General features: G+C 39.0%; 1 protein-coding gene across 2 annotated transcripts in view; it reads right to left on the bottom strand.

Moving 5' to 3' along the window:
* Nucleotides 1–17,020, bottom strand: part of Taf4b (TATA-box binding protein associated factor 4b) — a 130,078-nt gene that overhangs the window by 46,938 nt on the left and 66,120 nt on the right. For both annotated transcript variants that reach the window (XM_052741585.1, XM_052741586.1), the window contains 3 exons: nucleotides 15,805–15,935; nucleotides 9,977–10,102; nucleotides 4,029–4,085 (listed from right to left, as the gene is read on the bottom strand). In XM_052741585.1, coding sequence (XP_052597545.1) covers nucleotides 4,029–4,085; nucleotides 9,977–10,102; nucleotides 15,805–15,935 — 314 coding nt within the window. The remainder of the gene's footprint in view (nucleotides 1–4,028; nucleotides 4,086–9,976; nucleotides 10,103–15,804; nucleotides 15,936–17,020) is intronic.

Raw genomic sequence — 17,020 nt, 5'->3', positions numbered from 1 at the left:
TTTTTAAAATCTCAGCACTTGGGAGGCTGAGGCAGGATTATTCTGAATTCTAGGCTGACCTGTCTCATATAAAAACTGGGTATGGTATCACACACCTTTAATCCTAGCACTCAGGAAGTAGAGGCAAGTGGATCTCTGTGGGTTTGAGGCCAACCTGGTCTACACAGAAAGTTCCAGAGCTACATAAGGGGAACTCTCTCAAACAAACAGAACAAAACAAAACAATGTCCTCCCAGGTGTAGTGGTACACACCTTTATTCCTAGAATTTGGGAGGCAGATGCAGGAGGATATCTATAAATTCCAGGCCAGTCTTAATGCATACAGAGTGTACCAAGGTAGCCAGGGCTAAATAGTGAGAACTTATCTCAAAAAATAAAAATTAAAAAAAATAATAAATTGTAACAGCAAAAGACCAAACCAACAAATTCTGTACTGCCTTTCTTATACTTTCTATTCAGAAATGAGGCTTTATATGCAAAACTCTATTAATCACACAATAATGGCCTATAACGAGTACCCTGAGTTTTCAGTCCATAATCTATTTAGGAAAAAAAATCCTATTTCAGAGTATGTTTCTAATCTGTTCTGCATTTTAATCCCACACAGGTTGCTATGCAAAATCAATGTGCCAGCATATACATTACTGTAGTCCTTTTCTTCCCTTTATTGTCTGATATAAAAATGAAAGCAAGAATGCCTTGAAGTGTTAAAAAGTAAATGAATGGATTCTTTGCTTCATTCTGCACAGATCCACTAAACTCACATTTCTCAAATGAGAAAAAAGAAATCCAAATGGATATAAGGACATAAAAACTTATTTTTAAAACTCTTTAAGAAACCAGAATGCTTCAACTTCAAAGTCTGTTGGCTTGCTCTGAAGCATTTGGGGTGATGGACTAAGAAGAAACACTGAGGGTAAGAAAGATGATGTTCTACAATGCACAGCGCACATTTCAGACAAGTCTGCAGCTGTACTATGCCTCCTTATTTAGAATTAGTATTTGGCAACCAGTAATGTACTTTAAAGCTTCACAAATAGAGAGTAAAATGGAAGAATATCACTATTCACATTTAGAAAAAGTATCTATTTACCCCTAAATTGCAGCTGTGAAAACTTTAGGTATTAAAATTTAAAGTTTGAAGACAGAAAGAATGAAATTGTTTTTATAGAGAGAAAAAACAAAAAATAGTAACAACAACAAAGACCGCACTGAAAATGGGAAATGACAATAAAACGTCTGAATTAGAGGGATGGCCCCAGACATCTGCCAGGCAGCAATAAGGCTTCCAAATGGATGACCTGTCGGTCAACGTCAACAGTATGCGGCAGGAGACACTGCTATGGACTGAGACTAGGCTGAAGGCAAACCAAAGGCAGCCAGATAGGAATGGCAACATCTGAAGAGACACCTTCATAAAAACCTGCCAATTTAACAGACTGTCTATATACACTGAACATGAAAAAATAAAGTTTCTAAAACTATTTTTGAAAAAACAAAACAATGAAAAACCGTAGGAGAACTATCAATATCAAAACTGTAGTCATTAACAATTCAAACTTCAGATTCAGGCATGATCTGAATCATGATGAACACCCCTGCTGACATATCTCCAAGCGTAAACAAAGCCTACAACTTCTCTAAGCAGTTCTTTGGGACTTCTGTCGTTAGCCCACTTTTCCTGTGACCAGTTTGTAAAAGGAAACAAAGCTGTTTTAATAAAGCAACCACTACAAAACAGCACTAATCTTCCCAATTAAACCAAGAAAACTTCCTAGTTTATACCAAAAGAAAAAAAACCACAGTATTACAAATTACAACTTCTACAAGTTCATAAATTCATAAATTATTATAGTTCAGAATACTTCAACTCCATAGTAAGGCAGGGATAATATTTTTATATTCAAAATACAGTAACCCGTGTGTGACTCTGAAAGAGAGCTACTTAGAGTAAGTTACTCACATCTCTATAGGACAGAAAGAAGACAAAAATGACAATATTTAAATTTCAAACTAACAACCACTTTGCAACCAATAAACAACACAGAATGGCTCTCTTCTTGGACCCAGGACAATACATTTGGTTCCTTTTTGATCATAGAGGACTTAGAGTAAAAAACAACTAAAAGACTTCAAAAACAGTTTGGAAGGAAGTTATAATTTCTTTTAACCTTGCTTAAAAAAGAATACTACATATAGAGGTGCAAAGGACAGAAAAAAAGCAGGTTTGCTATCAATCATCTCAGTAAAAGAAACCACACCCTACTCCACGGTATTGTTTAGACTGCTGTCTACCTTTTGACTTCATGGAATAAACAAAATACCAAACAATATGAAACAAATAAAACCATCTCCTTCAAAGCTAAAGGGAAAAAGAATCTAAGTACCCACGTTTATGAAGCAACAACACCCATGGTAAGATAATTAACTTTCCAAAAGGAGAAACCATTCAAAGAAAGATATAAGCATCCAATCAGTCCTTAATTAAAGAAGAGATACCCAGCATTCCGCAATGACAAGAGGCACAGCTCCAAACACCTATCACTAATCTAGGTTTGTTTAAAAAGAATGCTAGACACAGTTCTCAGGTTAACAGTGTTAAATAAATATCCAATGGAAGGAAATTAGAATAAAGAACATTTTGTTTAAAATGACTGCTTCTAACATTTCAATGTGCTTGCCCTGATCCTTATATACCCCTCTACGCAGAGTATTTTCTTTTTCTATGTTAAAGAAAATACAACACTTTGGGGCTAAGCATCTTACTAGATTTCCGTGTGTTTTGTTTCAGCTCATACATTAATGCAAACAATAAGAGTCTTTAGAACATTAATAAATAACCTGCTACTGCTGGTACCCAGACATGGAGCACAACAGTGCTGAGGACAACAGATTCCATAGTTTAAGAGGCACAGTGAAAGAAAAAGTCGCTCAGGAAATCACTCTTATTTAGCACAAAGATGCTTAAAAATTGCATGGAATCAGTCAAGTAACTATAGAAACCGATTTCTTCAGCTCCATATCACACATCTCACACCTCAATTGTCTTTATTATCGTCTGCTGTCAGATCCTTAAGCAGGAATGTGAACAGGCTAGATGATTTATTCAGGAGGGAAAAGAATCCGTAGATCAAGTGAAAATTCTCTTTCTCTTACACACTTACACACACACACACACACACACACACACACACACACACACACACACACACAGTCACATGCATGCACCCCTTCAACCTTAGGTACTTTCATTTCATTCTGTTCTCAGTAGCTCTGGGGGTAACTCCAGTGAGATCCAATATTAAGGCTCAATTAAAATAAGCTCCAATTAGTGGAGCTTTTTTCTCTGAGGCTAGAGAAGTCAGGAAATGGATATTGGGAAATGTAAAAAGTCAGCTACTGAGAGGAGGCTGCAGACATAAATGAACTTATTTGTTGATTTCTACAGTTGCTATGCAGAGGCCTCTGGGAGTAAAAGCTTAACCAGTCTAAGCTATAAACTAAAACCCCTGCAGCTAAACATGAACTGTGTGAAACAAGGGCTCCATTCCAGAACAGAAAACTGCTGGGCCCAGAAAATTAAAAGCCAGAGGCATTTTCCATTTAAAACTAAATCCCAGTACCGCCTCCCAGCCAAAGAATTATAAGCAGTATCAGATTTACAAAACGAACAATTACCCTGGAAAAATGTAGCCTATTGTACAGTCCCAGATGCTAAATCTCAAAGTTTCTTTCTTTCTTTCTTTCTTTTAATCCCACACTATATTCCTCCAAGTATATGGTTGCAGTTTACAAAGAGCCATTTCCAGACAGGCCTAAGCCTTGAAAATAAATTTTAAAAGGAGAGCACACAGCTCCCTGACCTCATTTGAAGTCCTGCCCTTGCCTTCAGCAGTTCCTGTCCTTCCCCAAGGCTTTTGCAAATGGTATGCAACAGTAAAATAAACCCTGACCTAATTGCCAAGAGAGAGGCTGCCAACCTTCCCTCAAACACATGACCACAACGGTAACTTGAAAGTCCTACCTACCTCTTTGGCTTTCTGCTTTAATCTCAGCTGCTCTGGATCTTCTTTATTGGAACGGCTCTGTCAAAGGAAAAGAAAATTTTAATAGAAATCATCTAAACACTAGCATTGCTGTTAAATATTTAATAAATGAAGATTTCTCTTGTGATTGAAAACCCTAGCTCCAGGGGCAATGCCTCCATCCAGTCTAGCTGCACTCCAGCCCTGGCCCCTCCTCCTCCTCCTCATCTGGGCCGGCTGCTGCAGTTCTAGCCTGGAGGAGACACAACTGAAAATGATGCTAACAATGTCAGTCAGGTCCAGTCAAGGCATGACATTGTTCTTGCTGGAACACGGCAAAATGAAAACTGGCCTGAACAGAAGAAAGAGAAAAGAAGTGTGGGCTCAAATGAATTTAAACAAACAATACTGGCTCATCTTTATGTGAAGCCATTTTGGAAAAGCATATGTTATTTCAACAGCTATTAAAATCAAGAACTCAACTAGCCTTGAATCAAATCTCTTAAAAAGAGTAATTTCTAAAAATACAAGTAGGAAACACACTCTAATAATGTTATTAGAGTTTTAGGTCCTTTATAGCACTTAATAAACTAATACTACTATACCTATACAAGCTATAAATAAAACAAAATGTAATAAAAATGAGCATGAGGAATATGGTAGATACTTCTCTAGCTAGGTAGTGGGTTAGACATCTATCTCTGATGAATAACATTTGAGTAGAAGTCTGAATAACAAGAAATAGACAATCACATTCACACAGAAGACACAGTAAACACCAAAGCCTTAAAAGGATAGCAAGCCTGAGAACAGAGAATGACCACGTGTTTGAAGCACACAGAAAATAGGAAGGGGAGAAGGAGGCTGTGTTGCCTTGTAGGCATCTGAAGACGTACAAGGGTTAAGTGCAGTCCAACAGTCGGCGCTGGAGGAAGACTACTGCAGAGCCCGAGAGTGAGAGCACCCTGGAGCAGTCCTTAGAACGCCTCCATCAGACATGCAGGGTTTACTGCACAGATGTACGACCGAAGGCACAGCGCCCATAAGAGGCAGAAACTATTCTCAAACAACTGCTATGAAGAGGGTGACGGAGAAAACGACGACAGCAGTCTAGGACAGCAGCACTGCAATGATGACAATGACACACAGATTCGGATCCCACTTTGCAAGCCAAGTCAACCAGATTTGTGGTAGACGATACAAGGTCCAAACTGAAGGGGAAACAGTGATATCTGGATTCAGGCCTAAGCCACCTAGAGGAATTCCAACTTTCTGTAGGCAGAGCTCTAATCAAGAGTACACAATGAGGGAGAAGCTCTTCAACTGTCAGTTTCAGACGCCAATCAAAGGCTGAATGCCCTAAGGTGGACACAACTTGAAACAGATGCCTGAGTATGCGAAGTGGACTGAGTGAAGGAGTGTCATGAGGCAAACTCAAAGAGGGAGCCAGGTACTAGACAATGCAAGGCGTTTGTGAAGTCCTGTAAGAAGTGTGGGGGAGTACAGCCAACAGGAAATCACTAAAAGCTAAGCTTTGTTTTGCTTTGAGACCCAGTCTGTCCTGTAGTCCTGGCTGTCCTGGAGCTCACTGTATAGACCAGGCAGATCTTGAACTCAAAGAGATCCTCTTGCCTCTGCCTCCCAACTGCTGGGATTTCAGGCATGAGCTACCACACCCTGCAAGGCCATGCATTCTTATTATGAAGCCCATTCTGATGAGTGGATATAGAAGGAAAAGGATCAGTTAGAACATATAAAAATTGAAGGAAAAGGTGCCTTGGGACAGAGTGGTGGCGGTGCAGTGAAGAGAGGGTGGACACTGTAGACTAGAGGGAGAGTACACTGGGCATGGGCACGGGGAAGGAGCGAAGATGACACTGAGGTAAATGAGGGCATCACTGACTGAGTTAGAAAAAGCCATATTAAAGGACAGAAAAATCAGAAGTCTGTTTGGACATATACAATTTGAGAGTCCTATTAGCCAGAAAATGATACCAAACAAGCAGTAAACTGTACATGCCAAAGGTTTCAGAATGTTGACAGAGCTGGAAATATAATCTTAGGAGAGCACAAAGACATATAAGGCATAAGACTGAAACCCAGGGTATCCCAATATTTAGTACTCTATCTCAAAAAGGAAGAAAACCCAAAGGGACTAAGAACCAGTATATCTTATATAAATAATAACCAGAATAGCACTTAATAGTTTTATAACCTTATTTATTGCATTTAGAAATAGAACCAGTAAACTACCTTGTTGTAATAGTTGAGTACTTGCATATAATATTTCAAGTTCAAGAAAGAGTATCTTCCTGTCTCATCTCCCTGCCCTTCTCAGCACAGGGGTCAGTTTGGAGCTGAGACAGCAGGGCAGTGACAATGATGCCCACATCCTTGTGGAGGTTTGGGACGTCTCAGTGAGACACAGGCCAGTCAAAATGGTAAGGAGCATGGCAAAAAAAAAAGGCATGAAGGAGATAGTAGTCAAGGGTCAATGAGTCAAGCTGGGGACACAAATCTCACTGATCAAATATATACACTGACTAAGGACATAAACTAAGTATGCTAAGGATAATAGTGAAAGCCAACTTTCTGACACCTGGAGAAAAAAATTCTGCAATTATTTGAAAGGAGGAAGTGAGGCAAAGAATATGAATGAATGAATGAATGAATGAATGAATGAATGAATGAATGAGTGAGTGAATATGCACATGCATGAAGACCTCTGAACAAGTATACAGGTCAGAAAACAACTATAGGAGTCAGGTCTCTTACTACCATGTAGAACTCAGGGATCAAACTCAGGTGATCATGTTGCACGGATCCTAATTGATCTTATAATAAAAACCTGGAGCCAGATATTGAGGTAAATGCTGAAAGATCAGAGGAAACAAGCCACAGCCACTTCTCACCTCAACAATGCCTCAGCCAAAAGGGGAAGATCCTGTCTCCACGAATCCTCAGACTAAATGCCTCTGAGTCCTCAGCTGAAAGGCCCTGAGTTCCTGTCTGCTCCTGCCTTATATGCCTTTCTCTGCCCAGCTTTATCACTTCCTGTCTCAACCTTCTTAGTGCAGGGACTAAAGGTGTGTGCCCCCACTGCCTGGCCTCTATGTTTAATCTAGTGGCTGGCTCCGTCCTCTGACCTTCAGACAAATTGTATTTGTTAGAGTACAACAAAGTATCACCACATGATCAGGCTTGGCAGCAAGTGCTCTTGCTCCCTGAGCCTTGTCTCAAGCAGGAGAAAGGTTTTATGAAGTAGACAGGTTATAGGGACAAGGAAGGAGGTACAGGACTAAAGTTAGAGGTGTCCACAGAACTCATGGTACTGTAATACAAAGAGATACAGAAGACAGGGTAGACATTTGTGTATGAGTAAGTATACACACACCATACAAGTATTTCCTAGAGCCATCCACTAATGTATCCTATAGGTAATGACACTGCTGAGCAATGAACACAGTACAGTGTGTGCTCTAAAACTGGTTTCTGAACATCATCTGTAAGTAAAAAGGAGCAGAATTCCCTATAGAAATGGCCGATTCCAAGATGGAGGCAGGAAGAGTAAAAGTTAGCCCTGGATTATCTTTTTTTTTTTTTTTTTTTTTTTTTTTTGGTTTTTCAAGACAGGGTTTCTCCGTGTAGTTTTGGTGCCTGTCCTGGATTTTGCTCTGTAGACCAGGCTGGCCTCAAACTCACAGAGATGCCCTGGCTCTGCCTCCCGAGTGCTAGGATTAAAGGTGTGCACCACCGCCACCCGGCGGCCCTGGATTATCTTAATGGCAGAAAGTAGGACATGCTCAGTGAGTGAAGGGGCATGACAAGCCAGTGCCCATGTGGAAGGGTCTCACACCTAGAGGTGTTCTGAGCATCAAAAGAAATCTTCAGAGTAAGGTAGTATAGACAGCTGAATTAAACAGAAACCCACAGGTTCATATTTTCATGAACAGGGAAGAAAAGAAAGCCTTTTCATACAACAGAGGGTTAATATGTGAAGGAAAGTTAATGGGAATAAATAATCAGTATCAGGCAATCCCCACGGAAGTGGCTGATTCAGTAACTTGCTAAGGCTGATGCATGAAAATTAGATGAGGAAAAGATGTTGATATAATTTGTGAACATAAAAATAATCCATGAAAAACTAAAAACTTACAAAGGAAGATAGTCAATTTAAAATGGAAAGAACTCGCAGACAGCTACATGCCTGGATTATCAGGTCGCCTTCTGAGATTATTAGCTCAGAAAAATGTATCACCTCCTCTGTGTATTACTGCCAGGAGTCCATGACTTACATAAGGCCCTAAGGAAATACCAAATGAATGCTGGTGAAGGTCATGATATAGAAAGTAAGTTGAAGGTAAGGTCCTGAAAGTGCTAAGGGAATGAGTGGATAAGAAAAACTGGGATTGCCGGAAGAAACGTGAAAAGCGATAACTACTAAATGAAATACTTATTTCTGAAGAAGAAAAATGGAACATAAAGAAAAGAAACAAGCGAAACGCTGGTGAAAGTTGAACAGGAATCTGTGCCACGCACAACAGTGTTACACTGCTAGCATCCTGAAATGGCAAAATGTCCTGATTTGTGTAAATACACACTAGAATGTTTAAGGGTGATGGGTCATTATGTCTCAGGACTGCTTTCCAAAGACTCTCTGAACTGTAGATACAAGACAGTTATATAACTTTAAATATACTAAAAACCTCTCAACTAAGGTAGAGGGGAGAGTTGACATACTGACAGACTAAAGTGTGTGCGCATGTGTGTGTGTGCACGCACGCGTGTATGTGTGTGTGTGTAAAAGGTGCATACAATGGATGGGGAAATGAGTAGAGATGGAACAAACGTAAGAAAATGAGGGAATATTAGAAAAGGGACAAAATGTATAGTTTTGATACTATAATTTAAGTATAAAATTGTTTAAAATAAATGAAAAAAGCAATTAGAGCCAAGTATCATGACTGACCCTTGAAATCCCAGCACTTCAGAGAAGGTAATAGGATAATGAGTTCAAAGGCTGCCTGGGCTACATTAGTATTAGTACATAGATCCTGTCTCATCACAGGAGACTAAAAGGATTAAACCAATAGTTGGTGGGCTGGGTGTTGTGGTGCATGCCTTTAATGTCAGCACTCAGAAGGAAGAGGGATGCTGGTCTCTGTGAGTTCAAGGCCAATCTAGTATAGACGAAAAGTTCCAGAATATTCAGGGCCACACAATGAGAGGGAGAGAGGAAGGGAGGGAGGGAGGGAGGGAGGGAGGAGATATTAGTATGTAGTTAGGAAAAGAAATAAATCTTTCAGGGACATGAGAAATTAAAAGTAAGGTCCTCAAAACAAAAACCAATACTCTAGTGTTCAGCCTTCACAATTTCTTGTGAGGCTCCAACTATGTCTATGAAGAACTGTGGAGGTACAAAATGTAAAATTGTAGTAGAACTGAACTTTTATGTAGTACTCAGGCATTACTAGTCCTAGAAAACAACTTAAAAGGAACAATACAGGTCTATGGCTCTGCCTGTCACTCCTGTTAATCTCCCTCTCACCCCTTTCCACCAACTTATATTTTGTTTCATATTCTCCAAATTATTCCTAATTTTACCACAATCTTGTCTTTTAAAAATTGTTTTTGTTAACTTCACCTTGGTATATACCAAATAGTATCTCAGAGTCGAAAATAGGGAATAGGGACAGATGGACAGGAATGCTATCAGGTACACCAGAATATGAGGGGGTGGGGGAGACAAAGATTATGACTCATTGACTAAATTAATTGAAAGCTATCATCTCACACCATCTTGGCTATGAGACACCCTATCAGTGATTTCGTTTTAGGATATTCTCAAGAGAAATCTAAAGCTTAATAAAAGTAAGACTGTCAGTCAATGATGAAGCCGATTACGATCACATTGCCAGGCCACGTTCCTGTAAGCCACACAGTGCCTTTACCTTGGCTGCTCTTAGTAACATCTCTCTTTCTTCTAGATCCTTCCTCTGTTTCTCCAATTGATCCAGCTTTTCAAGAAATTTCAGCTGTGATCTGGTATCAGTAGACAAAATGTAATTTTCACTTCCCTGGGGGAGAAAAACAGTCTTATGATTCTGGGCAATACATCTGCATTAGGCATTATGATACACAATACAAAACACAGCAACTTCAACACACCAAGGGAACTACATTTTTCTTTTTTTTTTTTTTTTTTTTTTTTTTGGTTTTTTTTTTTGGTTTTTTCGAGACAGGGTTTCCCTGTGTAGCTTTGTGCCTTTCCTGGAACTCACTTGGTAGCCCAGGCTGGCCTCGAACTCACAGAGATCCGCCTGGCTCTGCCTCCCGAGTGCTGGGATTAAAGGCGTGCGCCACCACCGCCCGGCCTACATTTTTCTTTTATTTTGTTAAACAAACAAGCAAACAAAATAAAAGCCAGAAACTTTAATTGTTCTTAAAATTTGAGAGATGATTAGCATTTACATTTCAGAAAGATTTCCTTAGCAAGCCTACTACTCAGAAACAGCAAAAGGAATTAAATCAAACCGATGCTAACCATTGGAAAAAGAATCCAGTCGAATATACCATTACCTATAATTCAATCTCCTGTAGTCAATTATTTCCTATCTACTGACATAAATATGAGTAATTAAATCTTAGATGAGCCGGGCGGTGGTAGCACACGCCTTGAATCCCAGCACTCGGGAGGCAGAGCCAGGCGGATCTCTGAGTTCGAGGCCAGCCTGGGCTACCAAGTGAGTCCCAGGAAAGGCACAAAGCTACACAGAGAAACCCTGTCTCGAAAAACCAAAAAAAAAACTTAGATGAAAAGCAAGAAACAATCACCTCCCTGAAAAGGACAGCTAAGGAAATGAGTTACCATGGATAGACTGGTTTAATCTTAACTAAAATAAACTAAAACACTTCTATCCTAATAGAACATAAAATGGGAGACATTAAAATCACATGGTGGCACACGATTTAATTCCAGCACTATGGAGGCAGAGGCAGGCGGATCTCTGAGTTGAGGCAACTCTGATCTACAAAGCTTCCAGGACAGCCAGAGATACACAGAGAAACCCTGTCTCAAAAAAACAAAAACAGCCGGGCGGTGGTGGCGCACGCCTTTAATCCCAGCACTCGGGAGGCAGAGCCAGGTGGATCTCTGTGAGTTCGAGGCCAGCCTGGGCTACCAAGTGAGTTCCAGGAAAGGCACAAAGCTACACAGAGAAACCCTGTCTCGAAAAACCAAAAAAAAAAAAAAAAAAACAAGAAGGTCTGGTTTGGAGATTCCCTTATGAAATCTAAATTTAGACAGAAACTTTACTCAAAATAAATTTGTGTATAATTTACTTATCATTTATCTATTTATAAGCAGGTTCTCACTATACAGACCAGGCTGTCCTGGAACTTGAGGTCATCCTGCCTTAGCCTCCCAAGTAGTAGGAAAGCATATACTTTTATAAATGAAAACTGTAACAAAAAACTAATTTCTTATCTTAAGTATTCCATAAAATGACAAAATTAAAAATGTCTTACTTATCTGGGTATGCTAGAATACAAAAACAGTGCTTTCAAATCTAAGTATTTTCTAGTTTTCTTGACCTATGGCTACCTAGTTCCCTCTATAATACAAATATCCATATATGTGGGTTGTTGTGGGTGAAGCAGAAAGGTTTGAACCAATCAGTACTTACCCCGCCATCTACTCATCTCAGAGTCAACACTTGAGGGAGACTCTTACAGCCAAAACCCACTAAAGCCTGAGCTCAGCAGTAAGCGTCTGGCTTGGAACCCAGCACCGCACTATTTCCATCTCCCTCCGTCTCCACTTGATCCCATGCTTATGGCTGCTTCAGTTAGCTTAGACTAAGAGATTTCATATGCCCAAGATTCTTTTTAAATTAAATTTTTATTGTTGGCATTTAACTAGATCAAAAGAGTATTACATGGTTTAAGGAAGAAGGATGTATTAGTGCTACTTATTTTACTTAAAGTTTAATACAAGAATTCCCAAGTGGTCTTTAAAGTTAAATAATACAAGATAAAATGTGGAGCACATTTTAGGCCAAGCACAGAGGTTAAGCACAATAACAGTGGTTTCTTAACTACTTCATCTTTACCATTTCTGTGTTCACAAACTCTGGAGACAGTTTATGGACAGAAATTTAATTTAAAAGGGACAATAAACACTAAATTAAAAAGAAGCACAGACATTCTAAATTTTAACCATATCACGTTCTCATGCTGTTTCCTTTACCAATTCAGAGACAACTGACTGTGGCATAATTTCTCCTTTTTCTTTCAGCTAGAGCAATTGAGTGCCTTTCCTTAACCTACTGAATCCCTACCACCTTTTAAGTTAAGTTAATCCCTACCACCTGTTAAGTAATAAATAGCCCCAATATTATTATGTTCCTTCCTGTCTCTGTGAACCAACTAAAAGACTTCATGTACCAAAAGTATGAAAGCCACTAGATATCCAGACTCAACTGATATTAGCACCATCAGGTGAATCCCATCTCAAGGAACTCTCACAGTACCTTTTAGCTGGAGAGGGAAACTTCTCCATGGCCACAGCACAGACTGCAGCTTCAGTACAAAACACCTAGCAGAGCTGGACAATGGTGGTGCATACCTTTAATTCCAGCACTATGGAGGCAGAGGTAGGTGGATCTCTGCGTTCAAGGCTAGCCTAGTCTACAGAGTGAGTTCCAGAACAGCTAGGTCTACACAGAGAAATCCTGTCTCGAGAAAACAAACAAACAAAAATCACCAAGCAGGATAGATAAAGCACTAGACTACATACTAGATTACTTCTTTTTCATTTAAATTTCAGTTTATGACCTATGATTAATTAGAACATTATACGTAACCAAGTACAAGATTTTCAAAAGTAACTAATGTCTAGAGTAGAAAAGATGATGGAATTTTTTTGCTTCTAATAATGGTGCCTCGTTTTTAAATAGTTTGTGGAGGAGAATTTCCTTTATTGTACAGATAAAAATAAATCCCAAGAGATAGAAGGGCCAGGCCAAATCTTTGATAAAAATACTGTTATTATAATTAAAGTCTATAAAATAACGGTAAGTTTTGAAGTAAATTCAAAGGTAATTAAGTGGTTTTTATTTCTTAAAAAAGGAAATTTTTCTTTCTACATGATATTCAGGCAGCAATACTAGCTATGCTAAAGAATGAATGTAGGGAAAAGGGGGAAGGATAAACCAATAGGAATAGTACATGTATAATATCTCAACCTGTCGGTCACGATCCCTTGAGGGTGTCGAACAACCCTTCATAGGGGTTGCAGATCAGATATCCTAGATATCCGATATTTATATTACGATTCATAACAGTAGCAAAATAATACTTATGAAGTAGCAACAAAAATAATTTTATGTTGGGGGTCACCACAACATGAGGAACTATATTAAAGGTCACAGCATTAGGAAAGTTGAAAGCCACTGGTATAAGTTGAGAGCCACTGGTATAACGGTAAGTTAAGAAGGTATTTATCCTTAAGCTAAGTGATTAAGGTCTTCCAGATAAGGTAAATACTACCCATTTTCTATGGCTATCAAATCCTAGTAACACATGCAATTGATACAATAAAAAGATTCTACCTGAAGGTAGAAAAGCTTTGAATAGCACGCTGAAATGAAATCTTTTGAGTATTTCCTTGGGATTAGAAGAGCAGGCCAAGGTGGTGTCTCATGCTGACAGCCAAACTTGATAATGTGTGTGTAACATTCAGGCATGAAGGGTCACAGAGTAAAAAGGTCTGTATACAAGGGCTGGTGTCCCTAAAAAGATGCCAGGAGAAGCCACTAGTAAAGGTAGAGTCTCAGTTGCAATGGAGACCCCAGGGGTCACGGAGAAAGACCACTGGTAACATGTGGCAAGGTCAGTCTCTGAAGACAGTCCAGGAGGCCACTGATGGAGGAGCTGCCCATGGAGCCCCCATGGAGCCTCTGGGAGATGCCAGGACCACACAATGACAACAGAAGACAGTGGCAGCTGTGGAGGAGAGCTGGAGAAAGGAAAGCCTTTGGAGCCCAGAAGATCAAATGGTCACACTGAGCCATTTATACTTAGGGACTTGGGCTTTGCTTTGATTGTAACTGTGCTCTGGCTCTTTCCTCTCAAAGTAAGAAAGTATATAATTTATTTTTTTATTCTATAGGAGCCTACAGATGAGAGTTTTGGGACTTTAAAAGAAAAGTTAGACTTCTGAGTGATGGGCTCTTTTAAAGGCTGTACAACTTTTAAAATTTGGAATGTTCTATGATTTGACTTAAGGATCACTCCATGAGATGAAACCCGTACCCAAACACTGCTTGGGTGACCAAAAACCAGAGACTAGATAGCCCAGTGACTTGGGGTAAAGCCAAATACTACTGGCCTTAAAAAAAAAAAAAGTGAGGCAGAGCCAGGCGGATCTCTGTGAGTTCGAGGCCAGCCTGGGCTACCAAGTGAGTTCCAGGAAAGGCGCAAAGCTACACAGAGAAACCCTGTCTCGAAAAACCAAAAAAAAAAAAAAAAAAAAAAAAAAAAAAAAAAAAAAAAAAAAAAAAAAAAAGTGATAAAGTGACTCCTAATGATATTCTGCTATCTTGCTTGGCTATCATCAGAGAAACCAAAATGTCTGGTTCTTTGTAATGACTAATAAAATAGGGAAGCCATTAGATAGAGTAACGAAGAAAAAAAAAGGGAAGACCCAAGAATCAGAAACAAAGGTACAACTACTAGCACCTACTGAACTGACATAAGTAATAGAGAAGCCACAAAATGGACAAATTCCTAGACTCACATAAAATGGAATACTGACATTGTTTTCTACAGCTTTTTATGATGCCGATTGCAGATTGTTTAAGTCAGTCTGAAAAATTCACAAAAAAATTTTGAAAGTAAGGACCTTAATAGCTATAGGTCTTCGAAAATTCAAATGAAGCAGATGCAAGTAAGATGGTTTCTCCAGCCGGCTTACTAGGGAGACAGCAAGCAGCAGATATTCTGGATTCCTTTCATCTGTATGGCTGGCTATGAAGCTGTGGCAATGAATGATCCTATTGCAAACTTAAAAACCTCATGAAGTTACCTATTTACCAACACGTTGGAAATCTAGCGCTCAACAATTTTTTAATAAAGAAAAGGGTTATTCCTTTTCATCCCATTGTCTTTTCTTAAAATCCATAATCATTCAGTTATTTGCCCGCCTCTAAAAATACAATTCACAATTGATCATACCCTAAAGGCCAAGAAGCAATAAAAACTACAATTCAAATACACTAAGTGCCTTCGTCTTGGTAACAGCAAGTCATTTTGTTACACCACTAGGAATTAGACAGGTTATTCTTGCATTTAGTCTTTCACAACAAGAGCCCAGAACAGCAGTGAGTGACACTAGTATCAGCACTCACTGTCATCATGTAACTAAAGTCCGTATCTAGCAGCGTTCAGACCACCAAAGAGAACACACAACCCATATTCCATCCTAACACAACCTCCTTCCTATTCAAGCCTTGAGGAGCCACCTCAGGTCAAACAGGTGCATATGCCGATATGCAACAAAAACCTACTTTGGACACTACTTCAAATCCTATTTTAATTTGACTTACTATGTAAGCATATTCAAGTAAAGCAATTAAGGGAACTGTTTTCCTACTTACATGAAATATAAGTCTCAGTCATTCTTCTAAAAATACATCCAGATATGGACCCTTGTCCATGAAACTACTTTAAACACTGCTCAGGAGTTGACAGTCTGTACTTCCTTAATGATTTCCTTTACCTTGTAAACAGTCATTCGATGCTGAGCAATCGTAGTCAGTTTCTCTAGAAGGCCTCGTAATCTCTCCTGTGTTGCATGGGAGATCAAGTTCACAGCATCAGAGTTAAGTTCCGTAATGTCATGCTTCTTACCTGTGGAGGCAGAGAAAATCCATTACATGTTTTAGTAGTGGCTTATAATTGAAATAATTAGCACAGCAGGTATTCAGTTCCCCCTGGAAGTCATACCCATTATGAATAAAGGTTTGGAGATTATGATTTTCCTGGTAAAGTCACAACTTCAAAGATCTTAGACATTACATTAATAAAACCTAGCCTGGAGCCTCAGAAAATATAGACATTGTTTCCCTTAGCCTCTAGAATCATTCTCCTTGCAAGGTCATTTATAGGACAAAGTTAATAAGAACACAAATCAAGTTTAGTGTTCAGGGAGGAAAATGGTAACTGCAGAAATTAGTGCTATATTCTGTTAATTTTAGTAATTAAAAAAAATGGAAAGTCACATTTTATCCTGTTTGACACTGTTAACAATTCATGACATTTATTTCAGTGAACTGAAATTATAAATCTTTTAATTCCTTGTCTATAAAAAAACCTATATTCTTTTTCTGTTTCCAATTATATTTTGCACTACTCACATTTTCATAAATTAACCTATTAAATTACAAGTTGAAATAGGCTCAAAACCTCTTCATTTCAGCATCAACTTCAATAACTTGCTTCTTTTATGAACAAATTGTTTTATCCAGGTTGTAATAGGAAAGGAAGTTTTAGGAAAAGAATTTGAGTGACCAACAGGAGCAGCAGCTCACTTACAAACAATCCTATCAGCACTCAAACAGTGTTTCTTAGGGACAGCAGAACTATCTGTACCAGCAGATGGCAAACCCACAGATACAGGCAGCTAAGTAATGGAAGGTAGACGGATTTAAAGGCTCCTGTCGGGGTTGTGGTATTCGCATGTGTGTGGAGTGCTAGGGATCCAGTCCTCTTACTTGCAGGGCAAGTGTTTTATCCACTGAGCTATTTCCCCAGGTCTCTTGTTTTAAAACACACACACACACACACACACACACACACACACACACACATATATTCACAGTAATTTTAAAATATTGTTTGATTTTTATATGCTAATTCACATAATACATACATACTCATATTCTCATCAAAGGCTCAACTACAGTAAAAATCACAATTTAATTACAAGTCAAATA

This window comes from Peromyscus californicus, unplaced genomic scaffold (genome assembly GCF_007827085.1).
Source record: "Peromyscus californicus insignis strain IS unplaced genomic scaffold, ASM782708v3 Scaffold_17__1_contigs__length_78620276, whole genome shotgun sequence".
NCBI classification, from domain to species: domain Eukaryota; kingdom Metazoa; phylum Chordata; class Mammalia; order Rodentia; family Cricetidae; genus Peromyscus; species Peromyscus californicus.
The sequence above is the reverse complement of the archived record's forward strand: the minus strand, read 5'-3'. Positions and strand labels throughout refer to the sequence as shown.